This window comes from Salvelinus fontinalis, chromosome 6 (genome assembly GCF_029448725.1).
Source record: "Salvelinus fontinalis isolate EN_2023a chromosome 6, ASM2944872v1, whole genome shotgun sequence".
NCBI lineage: Eukaryota > Metazoa > Chordata > Actinopteri > Salmoniformes > Salmonidae > Salvelinus > Salvelinus fontinalis.
This window is the reverse complement of record NC_074670.1, coordinates 73,035,511-73,048,187: the sequence shown is the minus strand read 5'-3', so window position 1 is coordinate 73,048,187 and position 12,677 is coordinate 73,035,511. Positions and strand designations below refer to the sequence as shown.

Sequence of the window (12,677 nt, the reverse complement as noted above, 5' to 3'; positions counted from 1 at the left end):
ACACAGTATGTTATGGTATAGTACAGTATGGTATAGTACAGTATGGTATAGTACAGTATGTTATGGTATAACACAGTATGTTATGGTATAGTACAGTATTTTATGGTACAGTACAGTATGGTATAACACAGTATGTTATGGTATAGTACAGTATGTTATGGTACAGTACAGTATGGTATAGTACAGTATGTTATGGTATAACACAGTATGTTATGGTATATTACAGTATTTTATGGTACAGTACAGTATGTTATGGTATAGTACGGTACGTTATGGTATAGTACGGTACGTTATGCTATAAGTACAGTATGTTATGGTATAACACAGTATGTTATGGTACAGTATAATATAGTACAGTACGTTATGGTATAACACAGTATGTTATGGTACAGTATAGTATAGTACAGTAAGGTTCTTACTCATTCCTGTGCAGACGGAGGGTCATCTCCTCTCCCTCAGCTGTGATGAGGACCTCTGCCTCAGACGGGTGCTGCTGGGGAGAAAACCAGAGAAATAGAATAATATCTCACCAGCATTATATCTAACATTATAAACTGGGTGGTTCGAGCCCTGAACGCTAATTGGCTGACAGCCGCATCTGTCCGCGGTGGTGGCTCCGGCGGTGGACGAGGACACCACTCCACCACTGTCTTTGTCCCCCTCCTTAGCGTCCTTTGAGTGGCGACCCTTGCCCACGACCTTAGCCTAAGAATCCTCCCCAAGGCCCCACATGATTTTGGAGGTAGCTCAGGACAGAGAGGTAGCTCAGGACAGAGAGGTAGCTCAGGACAGAGAGGTAGCTCAGGACAGAGAGGTAGCTCAGGACAGAGGGGCAACTCCGGACTAGTGGCAGCTCATGACTGTAGGGCAGCTCATGACTGTAGGGCAGCTCCTGACTGTAGGGCAGCTCATGGCTGTAGGGCAACTCATGACTGTAGGGCAACTCATGACTGTAGGGCAGCTCATGACTGTAGGGCAGCTCATGACTGTAGGGCAGCTCATGACTGTAGGGCAGCTCATGACTGGCTGACGGCTCTGGACGCTCATGGCTGACTGACGGCTCCGGCAGATCCTGTCTGATTGGCGGCTCTGGCAGATCCTGTCTGGTTGGCGGCCCTGGCAGATCCTGACTGACGAATGGCTCTAGCGGCTCCTGACTGACGAACGGCTCTGACGGCTCGGGACAGACGGGCGGCTCTAACGGCTCGGGACAGATGGATGGCTCAGACGGCGCTGGGGAGACGGATGGCTGAGACGGCGCTGGGGAGACGGATGGCTCAGATGGCGCTGGGGAGACGGGTGGCTCAGATGGCGCTGGGGAGACGGATGGCTCAGATGGCGCTGGGGAGACGGATGGCTCCGATGGCGCTTGGCAGACGGACAGTTCAGACGGCGTTGGGCAGACGGACAGTTCAGACGGCGTTGGGCAGACGGGCAGTTCAGGCGCCGCTGGGCAGACGGGCAGTTCAGGCACCGCTGGGCAGACGGCAGACTCTGGCCGGCTGAGACGCACTATAGGCCTGATGCGTGGTGCCGGAACTGGAAGTACCGGGCTGAGGGCACGCACCTCAGGGCGAGTGCGGGGAGGAGGAACAGGGCTCTGGAGATGCACTGGAAGCCTGGTGCGTGGTGTAGGCACAGGTGGTACTGGGCTGGGGCGGGAAGGTGGCGCCGGATATACCGGACCGTGAAGGAGGACACGCTCTCTTGAGCACCGAGCCTCTCCAACCTTACCAGGTTGAATGGTCCCCGTAGCCCTACCAGTGCGGCGAGGTGGAATAGCCCGCACTGGGCTATGCAGGCGAACCGGGGACACCACCTGTAAGGCTGGTGCCATGTACGCCGGCCCGAGGAGACGTACTGGAGGCCAGATATGTTGGGCCGGCTTCATGGCACGCGGCTCGATGCCCAACCTAGCCCTACCAGTGCGGCAAGGTGGAATAGCCCACACTGGGCTAAGCACGCGTACTGGGGACACCGTGCGCTTTACCGCATAACACGGTGTCTGACCAGTACGACGCCCTCTCACTCCACGGTAAGCCCGGAGAGTTGGCTCAGGTATCCAACGCGGCTTCGCCACACTCCCCTTTAGCCCCCCACCCCCCCAAGAAATTTTTGGGTGAGCCTCTCGGGCTTCCAGCCTCTCTTACGTGCTGCCTCCTCAATCCACCGCTCCTGGGCTGTGGCTGCCTCCTTCTCCTCCCGAGAGCGGCGATTCTCTCCAACCTTTGCCCAGGGTACTTTTCCGTTCATGATTTCCTCCCATGACCATTCCTCCTGGTACCGCTGCTGCTGTTGCTGCTGCCCGTTGCCACGCTGCTTGGTCCGGGTTTGGTGGGTGTTTCTGTAACGGCTTTCTTCCATAGGTGAAGGAGAGGACCAAAGTGCAGCGCGGCTAGTGTTCAACATGTTTAATAAAAGAACAAGTGAAACACTACAAACAACATACAAAATAACAAAATGTGCAAAAACCGAGACAGACCTATCTGGTGCAGACAACCACAGAGACAGGAAACAAACACCCACAAAATCCCAACACAAAACAAGCCTCCTATATATGATTCTCAATCAGGGACAACGATTACCATCTGCCTCTGATTGAGAACCGTATTAGGCTGGACATAGAAACAGATAAACTAGACACACAACATAGAATTCCCACCCAGCTCACGTCCTGACCAACACTAAACAAGCAAAACACATAATAACTCTGGTCAGGACGTTACAATATCTCTCTAACATTATATCTCTCTAACATTATATCTCTCTAATATTATATCTCTCTAATATTATATCTCTCTAACATTATCTCTCTATAGCATTATATCTCTCTAATATTATATCTCTCTAACATTATCTCTCTAACATTATATATCTCTAGCATTATATATCTCTAGCATTATATCTCTCTAATATTATATCTCTCTAACATTATCTCTCTATAGCATTATATCTCTCTAATATTATATCTCTCTAACATTATCTCTCTAACATTATATATCTCTAGCATTATATCTCTCTAGCATTATATCTCTATAACATTATATCTCTCTAGCATTATATCTCTCTAGCATTATATCTCTATAACATTATATCTCTCTAACATTATATCTCTCTAGCATTATATCTCTCTAGCATTATATCTCTCTAACATTATATCTCTCTAACATTATATCTCTCTAGCATTATATCTCTCTAGCATTATATCTCTCTAACATTATATCTCTCTAACATTATATCTCTCTAACATTATATCTCTCTAACATTATATCTCTCTAACATTATATCTCTCTAGCATTATATCTCTCTAACATTATATCTCTCTAACATTATATCTCTCTAACATTATATCTCTCTAGCATTATATCTCTCTAGCATTATATCTCTCTAACATTATATCTCTCTAACATTATATCTCTCTAACATTATATCTCTCTAACATTATCTCTCTCTAGCATTATATCTCTCTAACATGTAATGTGTGAAATGTGTTGTGCTATTTTAGAGGACAACCATGTATGTCTCTCTGAGTTAGTAGGTAATGTCAGTGATAGGATCTCACCTTCTCTCCATGGATGGACCTCCTGTGTCTTGCAGGCTGCAGCCAGTGTGGATATGTAATCTCATATCTCTCTAGGTGTTCTATTCTGTGGTTGTTCTCCTGAGGGCTCGATCTCTGCTCCTCTACACACAGGAATTACAACCATGTCAATAGGGGCAGTAGGAGATTTTAATATGACGTCTCCTGATAAAATATAATAAAACAAGCTTGTATAGTCATTGCAAAATAGAATTAAATGTATATTTATTTGTCACATGCTTTGTAAAACAACAGGTGTAGACTAACAGTAAAATGTTTACTTACGGGCCCTTCCCAACAATGCAGGGAGAAAGAAAATAGCGAAATAATAGAAAATAAAGCACATAATAATAATAATAAATACACAATGAGTAACGATAACTTGTCTATAAACACGGGGTACCAGTACAAAGTCGATGTGCAGGGGTACGAGGTAATTGAGGTAGGTATGTACATATAAACTAGGAATAGAGTGACAGATAATAAACAGCAGCAGCAGCGTATGTGATGACTCCAAAAGGTTTATGCAAAAACGGGCCAATGCCGATAGTCCGGCTTTTTGCTTAAAGGTGCAATATGCAGAAATTGCTCTGCCATTTCCTAGTTGCTAAAATTATAATAGTTCTCTTAATTTCAGTTTATGTGGAAAAAACAAGAGAATCATTGTACCATCTAAATAATGTGAAATATTTTTTCAATAACCAAAAATATTGTATTTTTCCGCTGTTTGAAGCTGGTGTACAGAACCAGAAGTAAAAGACCAAAAAAATAAACTTAAGAATGGTAAGCATATAGATAGCGCACATAAAACCACTTCTTAGACTTGCTTTCAATGCAAATGCTAGATCTATAACTAAGATTTCTATGTGAATTTGGTCAGGTCGCCCAAAAAAATGACATAATGCAGCTTTAACTATTTAACGGTCTTATGGCTTGGGGGTAGAAGCTGTTTGGGGTCCTGTTGGTTTCAAACTTGGTGCGTCGGTACCGCTTGCCGTACAGTAGTAGAAAGAACAGTCTATGACTTGGGTGGCTGGAGTCTTTTACAACCTGTAGGGCCTTCCTCTGACACCGCCTGCTATAGAGGTCCTGGATGGCAGGAAGCTCGCCCCCAGTGATGTACTGGGCTGTACACACTACCCTCTGTAGCAGTTGCCATACCAAGCGGTGATGCATCCGGTCAAGATGCTCTCGATGGTGCAGCTGAAGAACTTTTTGAGGATCTGAACGTCAATGCCAAATCTTTTTGGCCTCCTTTTTTATTTCATTTATTTTTTAACCCTAATTTTACCAGATAAATTGACTGCGGACACATTTTCAATTACAGCAACAACCTGGGGAATAGTTATAGGGGAGAGGAGGGGGGGGATAAATGAGCCAATTGGAAGATCCTGAAGGGGAAAAGGCGTTGTCGTGCCCTTTTCATGAATGTTTTGTTGTGTGTTGACCATGATAGATCCTTAGTGATATGGACACCGAGGATCTTGAAGGTCTCGACCTGCTCCACTACAGCCCTGTCGATGTTAATGTGGGCCTTACATTTCCTGTTGTCCATGATCAGCTCCTTTGTTTCGCTCATATCTTGCTCACGTTGTTGTTCTGGCACCACACTGTCAGGTCTCTGACCTCCTCCCTATAGGTTGGGATATATACATTGTCGTTGTTGATCAGGCCTACCACTGTCATGTCATCTGCAAACTTAATGATGGTGTTGGAGTCGTGCGTGGCCACACAGTCGCAGATGTGTTGTTGCCTACCCTCACCCGCTGGGGGCGGCCCATCAGAGTGTCCAGGATCCAGTTGCAGATGGAGGTGTCCAGTTCCAGGGTCCTTAGCTTAGTGATGAGAATGGAGGCACTATGGTGTTGAATGCTGAGCTGTAGTCAATGAACAGTAATCTCACAGGTGTTCCTCTTTTCCAGGTTGGAAAACACAGTGTGGAGTGCAATAGAGATTGCGTAATCTGTGGATCTGTTGGGGTGGTATGCGAATTGGAGTGGGTCCATCTGAGATGATGGTGTTGATGTGAGCCAAAGCATTTCATAGCTACAGATGTGAGTAATATGGTTCGATAGTCATTTCGACAGGTTACCTTAGCATTCTTGGGCACAGGGACTATGGTGGTCTGCTTGAAACATGTAGGCATTACAGACTGGGTCAGGGAGAGGTTGAAAATGTCAGTGAATACACTTGCCAGCTGGTCAGCTGAGTACATGTCCTGGTAATTAGTCTGGCCCTGCGGCCTTGTGAATGTTAACCTGTTTAAAGCTCTTACTCATCGGCTACAGAGAGCATGATCACACAGTCGTCCAGAACAGCTAGTGCTCTCATTCATGGTTCAGTGTTGCTTGCCTCGAAGCGAGCACAGAATGTATTTAGCTCGTCTGGTAGGCTTGAGTCACTGGGAAGCTCGTGGCTGGGTTTCCCTTTGTAATCAGTGATAGTTTGCAAGCCCTGCCACATCTGACGAGCATAGTCCTGTATTGACGCTTTTCCTGTTTGATGATTCGTCGGAGGGCTTAGCAGGATTTTTTAATAAGCGTCCAGATTAGTGTCCCGCTCCTTGAAAGCGCCTTTAGCTCAGTGCGGATGTTGCCTTTAATCCATAGCTTCTGGTTGGGATATATACGTACGGTCACTGTGGGAACAATGTTGTTGATGCACTTATTAATGAAGCCGGTGACTGATGCGGTAAACTCCTCAATGCCATTGGATGAATCCCAGAACATATTCCAGTCTGCGCTCAAGAATAGTCTTGTAGCTTAGCATCTGCTTCATTGGACTACTTCCATATTGAGCGTGTCAGCGAAACTTCCTGTTTGAGGTTTTGCTTGTAAGCAGGAATCAGGAGGATAGACTTATGGTCAGATTTGCCCAAAGGAGGACGAGGGAGAGCTATGTATGCATCTCTGTGTGTGGAGTAAAGATGATCTAGAGTTGCATATGTGACATGCTGGTAGATATTAGCTAAAACAGATTTCAGTATTTCTGCATTAAAATCACAGGCCACTCGGAGCACCACCTTTGGATGAGCATGCTCTTGTTTGCTTATGACCCCATAGAGTTCCACAGTATGAGTCACAATACCCATAAAACCTAGCGGTCAAACAAGGAAATGGTCCTGTCATTTTTTCACCACACATTTTAGAAACACTTAAAATAAGAGTAGGCTTACCCTGGTGTGACGTTTTGATAACCGTGTAAATCTTTCTAGGACACAGTGACTTCTCAATATATTCGCCTGTATTTACCCCCCCAAAATTAAATGCAAATTAGCTGCTAATGTGGCTATCAAAAATAATTATAAATGCCATGATGATCTGGATGAGACTGCCGAATCGCGGCAAAGGTAAGAATCTCTGGATTAACTATCTAATGCGAGCTAAATTTAGTAATCAATAAATTGCCAACATTTCTTTAAAAAAAACACTTATTTAAAAGTTTTCTAAAATTCCCTATGGGAAAAATGAATGTTGGAAAAACAATTGGAACCATTTCCCTGTTTGACTGCTAGGTTTTATGGGTATTATGACACCTCCACTGTGGGGCTCTATACAGCTCGTTGAGTACAGTCTCGGATTGTTGTGGTAAATAGACAGCATGAAAAATATACACTGAACAAAAATATAAACGCATGTAAAGTTTTGGTCCCATGTTTTATGAGCTGAAATAAAAGTTCCCCAAAATGTTCAATACACACAAAAAGCTTATTTCTCCTTTGCCAAGATAATCCAGCCACCTGACAGGTGTGGCATATCAAGAAACTGATTTAAAAGCATGATCATCACACAGGTGCACTTTGTGCTGGGGACAATAAAAATCCACTCTAAAATGTGTAGTTTTGTCACACAACACCACAGATGTCTCCAGTTTTGAGGGAGCGTGAAATTGGCTTGCTAACTGCAGGAATTTCTTCCAGAGTTGTTGCAAGAGAATTTAATGTTGATTTCTCTACCATAAGCTGCCTCCAACATCATTTTAGAGAATTTGGCATTACGTCAAACCGGCCTCACAACCACAGACCATGTGTATGGCATAGTGTGGGCGAGCAGTTTGCTGATATCAACGTTGTGAACAGAGTGCGTGGCGGTGGGGTTATTGTATGAGCAATTTGAAATGCACAGAGATACCGTGACGAGATCCTGAGTCTCAGTGTCGTACCAGTCATCCATCACCACTACGTCATGTTTCAGCATGATAATGCACGGCCCCATGTCGCAAGGATCTGTACACACTTCCTGGAAGTGGAAATGTCCCAGTTCTTCCATTGCCTGCATACTCACCAGACATGTCACCCTTTGAGCATGTTTGTGATGCTCTGGATTGACGTGTACCACAGCGCGTTCCAGTTCTCGTCAATATCCACCAATTTCAGACAGCCATTGAAGAGGAGTGGGACATCATTCCACAGGCCACAATCAACAGCCTGATCAACTCTATGAGAAGGAGATGTGTTGCGCTGCATGAGTCATATGGTGGTCACACCAGATACTGACTGGTTTTCTGATCCACTGCCACCCTACTTTTTAAAAAGGTATCTGTGAACAACAGATGCATATCTGTATTCCCAGTAATGGCCCAATAAATGTAATTTAAATTCAGTTTGAATCTTTCAATTCAATTTGAATCTTTGAAATTGTTGGATGTTGCGTTTGTATTTGTGTTCAGTATAGATGAAAACTCACTTGGTAAATAGTATGGGCAACAGCTTATCATGAGGTAAAAAATGAGCACTTTCTACAGGTAGCCAACAGGAAGTTCTGTAGTTGACTATATATAAAACTGACATCAGTACATTCTTTGAGAAGTTGTCAAAATAATAGACTGCACTAGAAAACGTGCGTATGTTATGAATGGGAACATTCACAACAGCCTATTCTAAGAAAGACTAAATAAGACTTAAAACAGCAGTAAACGCAAACGGGCTGAGCGAACTAACATTATGCACAGTTCAAAATAATGATCATTAAATATTTATCAGCCATCCAGAAAAATGACATTTCCATGCATTAACTTACTGATTATTGTAACGAATAAACAGACTTACCGGCAGCAGCGTTTTGATTGGATACAAAAGACCCAACACAACATATAACGACAATCAAATAGAGACTCAGACCGGAATATACAGAACTCAGATCAAATCGGGTTAACCGTTCTCCTGGACTCATGCTAAAATAAAGCGTTAAAATTTAAACCGGACAATGTAATCACTAGCAAAAATCTATACAAAAAATGCATATGCAATGGACAAATAATAGCTGCCTGTCGACATATCCTATGCGGCGGCTAAATGTGTTGACGACAATAGCACTCTATTGCTCTGTCTGCTCGGGTTGCTTCCAGAGGCAGAGCGCATCTTTTCTGTTTCATTCAGTTCCCTCTTTCATTTTCAGCCACTCCCATCTACACTATAACTAACTGGTCGTGCTTGCACCCGGCCGCTCGACTGAGACGCGCCAACGATTTCTGTGAGCCTATCGGTTTTGAAAACGGTTGAAGACTAGATATTGTTTATTGGTAGCCCTAACACGTATGCGTTAGCATATACAAAAATAATACATGATCTTCTACTTTTCACACATTCTATGTCATATGATAGGCGAATGTGAATGTTATAAAATACAGAAGGTGTCATGGGAATACTATAAAACATTTATAGTATAGATTAATTCTGTCACACAGCTCAGCCTATGTCCTAAAAGCATCCTATTCCCTATATAGTGCACTGCTTTTGACCAGGGCCCATATGGCTGTGGGCACCCTGGGTGAGTCATTGTCAACACACAGGTGGTTTCTTGGCAGAGAGACAGGTAGTGTACAGTACAGCATGCCATGCCCATGCTGGGGTCGTCACCATCTCTGTGCAGGGATGGTAGTGGAGGGCAATCTGAATGCTGTAGGCCTACTGTACCAGTGTTGTGTATGATGATACTGTACCAGTGTTGTGTATGATGATACTGTACCAGTGTTGTGTATGATGATACTGTACCAGTGTTGTGTATGATGATACTGTACCTGAGAAACTAGGTTTCATCTTGTTTTTGCTCTGTCCCACCAAAAGCATTAACATGGCCCAACTAGTGTACATTTATCAGCCACTGTAAACCAGGGTGTGTTGAACATGTCACACACAGTCAGGTGGAGGTGGTTCGAGTATGTCTGATAATATTAGACGTGTCTAGTGTCTGATAATATTAGAAGTGTCTAGTGTCTGATAATATTAGACGTGTCTAGTGTCTGATAATATTAGACGTGTCTAGTGTCTGATAATATTAGACGTGTCTAGTGTCTGATAATATTAGACGTGTCTAGTGTCTGATAATATTACAAGTGTCTAGTGTGTGATAATATTAGACGTGTCTAGTGTCTGATAATATTAGAAGTGTCTAGTGTGTGATAATATTAGAAGTGTCTAGTGTGTGATAATATTAGAAGTGTCTAGTGTGTGATAACATTAGAAGTGTCTAGTGTGTGATAATATTAGAAGTGTCTAGTGTGTGATAATATTAGAAGTGTCTAGTGTCTGATAATATTAGAAGTGTCTAGTGTGTGATAACATTAGAAGTGTCTAGTGTGTGATAACATTAGAAGTGTCTAGTGTGTGATATTATTAGAAGTGTCTAGTGTGTGATATTATTAGAAGTGTCTAGTGCGTGATAATATTAGAAGTGTCTAGTGTCTGATAATATTAGAAGTGTCTAGTGCGTGATAATATTAGAAGTGTCTAGTGTCTGATAATATTAGAAGTGTCTAGTGCGTGATAATATTAGAAGTGTCTAGTGCGTGATAATATTAGAAGTGTCTAGTGTCTGATAATATTAGAAGTGTCTAGTGTGTGATAACATTAGAAGTGTCTAGTGTCTGATAATATTAGAAGTGTCTAGTGCGTGATAATATTAGAATTGTCTAGTGCGTGATAATATTAGAAGTGTCTAGTGCGTGATAACATTAGAAGTGTCTAGTGCGTGATAATATTAGAAGTGTCTAGTGTCTGATAATATTAGAAGTGTCTAGTGCGTGATAATATTAGAAGTGTCTAGTGTCTGATAATATTAGAAGTGTCTAGTGCGTGATAATATTAGAAGTGTCTAGTGCGTGATAATATTAGAATTGTCTAGTGCGTGATAATATTAGAAGTGTCTAGTGTCTGATAATATTAGAAGTGTCTAGTGCGTGATAATATTAGAAGTGTCTAGTGTCTGATAATATTAGAAGTGTCTAGTGCGTGATAATATTAGAAGTGTCTAGTGCGCAGTGGCACACAGCCCAGAGTGTGCTTCGCTCTTCTAAAAGGAACTCTGGCACCGAAACACCAGTCATTTATTGGTCAGCTATTGATTTCTATGTGCTTCCGTTAAAAGCCACCGCACGCAGGCACACACACTGAAACCTGCTGGGACACCATGGAAACACAGGCTGAAACATTCATATTCAAAGACTACAGAATTGTCCTTTGTGAATTGAAATGGTGAGATTTGAAATTCAGTTCACACCCACAAGGAAGATTAAGTATGATCAGACATGCTTCTCAGTGAGACATATAATCAGACATGCTTCTCAGTGAGACATATAATCAGACATGCTTCTCAGTGAGACATATAATCAGACATGCTTCTCAGTGAGACATATAATCAGACATGCTTCTCAGTGAGACATATGATCAGACAGGCTTCTCAGTGAGACATATGATGAGACAGGCTTCTCAGTGAGACATATGATCAGACATGCTTCTCAGTGAGACATATGATCAGACAGGCTTCTCAGTGAGACATATGATCAGACATGCTTCTCAGTGAGACATATGATCAGACATGCTTCTCAGTGAGACATATGATCAGACATGCTTCTCAGTGAGACATATGATCAGACATGCTTCTCAGAGAGACATATGATTAGACATGCTTCTCAGTGAGACATATGATCAGACATGCTTCTCAGTGAGACATATAATCAGACATGCTTCTCAGTGAAACATATAATCAGACATGCTTCTCAGTGAGACATATGATCAGACAGGCTTCTCAGTGAGACATATGATCAGACAGGCTTCTCAGTGAAACATATAATCAGACATGCTTCTCAGTGAAACATATGATCAGACATGCTTCTCAGTGAGACATATGATCAGACATGCTTCTCAGTGAGACATATGATCAGACAGGCTTCTCAGTGAGACATATGATCAGACATGCTTCTCAGTGAGACATATGATCAGACATGCTTCTCAGTGAGACATATTATCAGACATGCTTCTCAGTGAGACATATGATCAGACAGGCTTCTCAGTGAGACATATGATCAGACATGCTTCTCAGTGAGACATATGATCAGACAGGCTTCTCAGTGAGACATATGATCAGACATGCTTCTCAGTGAGACATATGATTAGACATGCTTCTCAGTGAGACATGATCAGACATGCTTCTCAGTGAGACATGATCAGACATTCTTCTCAGTGAGACAAGTGAGAGGTGACAGGAGCCAGAGGTGATCAGACATGCTTCTCAGTGAGACATATGATCAGACATGCTTCTCAGTGAGACATATGATCAGACATGCTTCTCAGTGTGACAAGCAGATCTCTCTCTGGTTAACTGGCACATGCCCACACACCCAACAGTAAGCCTACTCGTTTATTATGATGATATAATATGCCAGCATCACCACCGGCAAAACATCATCAACAATACACATTCTCTTGGTTTAATGGTTCCAGACATAAGACAGGCCGTATTTAAAATATTTGTATACAGTACATGAGCAAAGAGCATGATGGTGTTTGAGTTATGCCACCGCTGACAGTTTGTTCCAATCAAGAGTTAGTGATTAAGAGTATCCATACAGTCCCTGACAGCTTCCAACCCTCTCCATCCCACAGCAGGAGCATATAGAAGTACAACCCCCCCCTAGACTCTGTCCATGTTCAACGTTAACCACTGTGCAGGTTTCTCCTCCTCTAGGAAACCTTTTCAGCAGTCGTCTTCTAGAATGTTGGGGTGTTCCTCCCAGAACTCCTCCCCTATGACGTCACAGCGGTGGGCACTGACACGCCTCCTGGTTCGTGCCACTGGCTCCTCCTCCTCCTTGTTGGGGA

At 43.1% G+C, this 12,677-nt stretch overlaps 2 protein-coding genes across 3 annotated transcripts in view; both read right to left on the bottom strand.

The window, feature by feature from the left end:
* Positions 1–9,034, bottom strand: part of LOC129858663 (disintegrin and metalloproteinase domain-containing protein 19-like) — a 55,426-nt gene extending 46,392 nt beyond the window's left edge. The window contains 3 exon segments of the mRNA XM_055927962.1: positions 420–493; positions 3,563–3,684; positions 8,628–9,034. Coding sequence (XP_055783937.1) covers positions 420–493; positions 3,563–3,684; positions 8,628–8,751 — 320 coding nt within the window. The 5' untranslated portion in view covers positions 8,752–9,034.
* Positions 9,035–10,731: 1,697 nt separating this feature from the next.
* LOC129858699 (probable tRNA(His) guanylyltransferase) overlaps positions 10,732–12,677 on the bottom strand; it is a 26,038-nt gene continuing 24,092 nt past the window's right edge. For both annotated transcript variants that reach the window (XR_008760062.1, XM_055928027.1), the window contains one exon: positions 10,732–12,677. This exon is cut by the window's right edge and continues 31 nt beyond it. The gene's annotated coding sequence lies outside the window, so the exon portion shown is untranslated.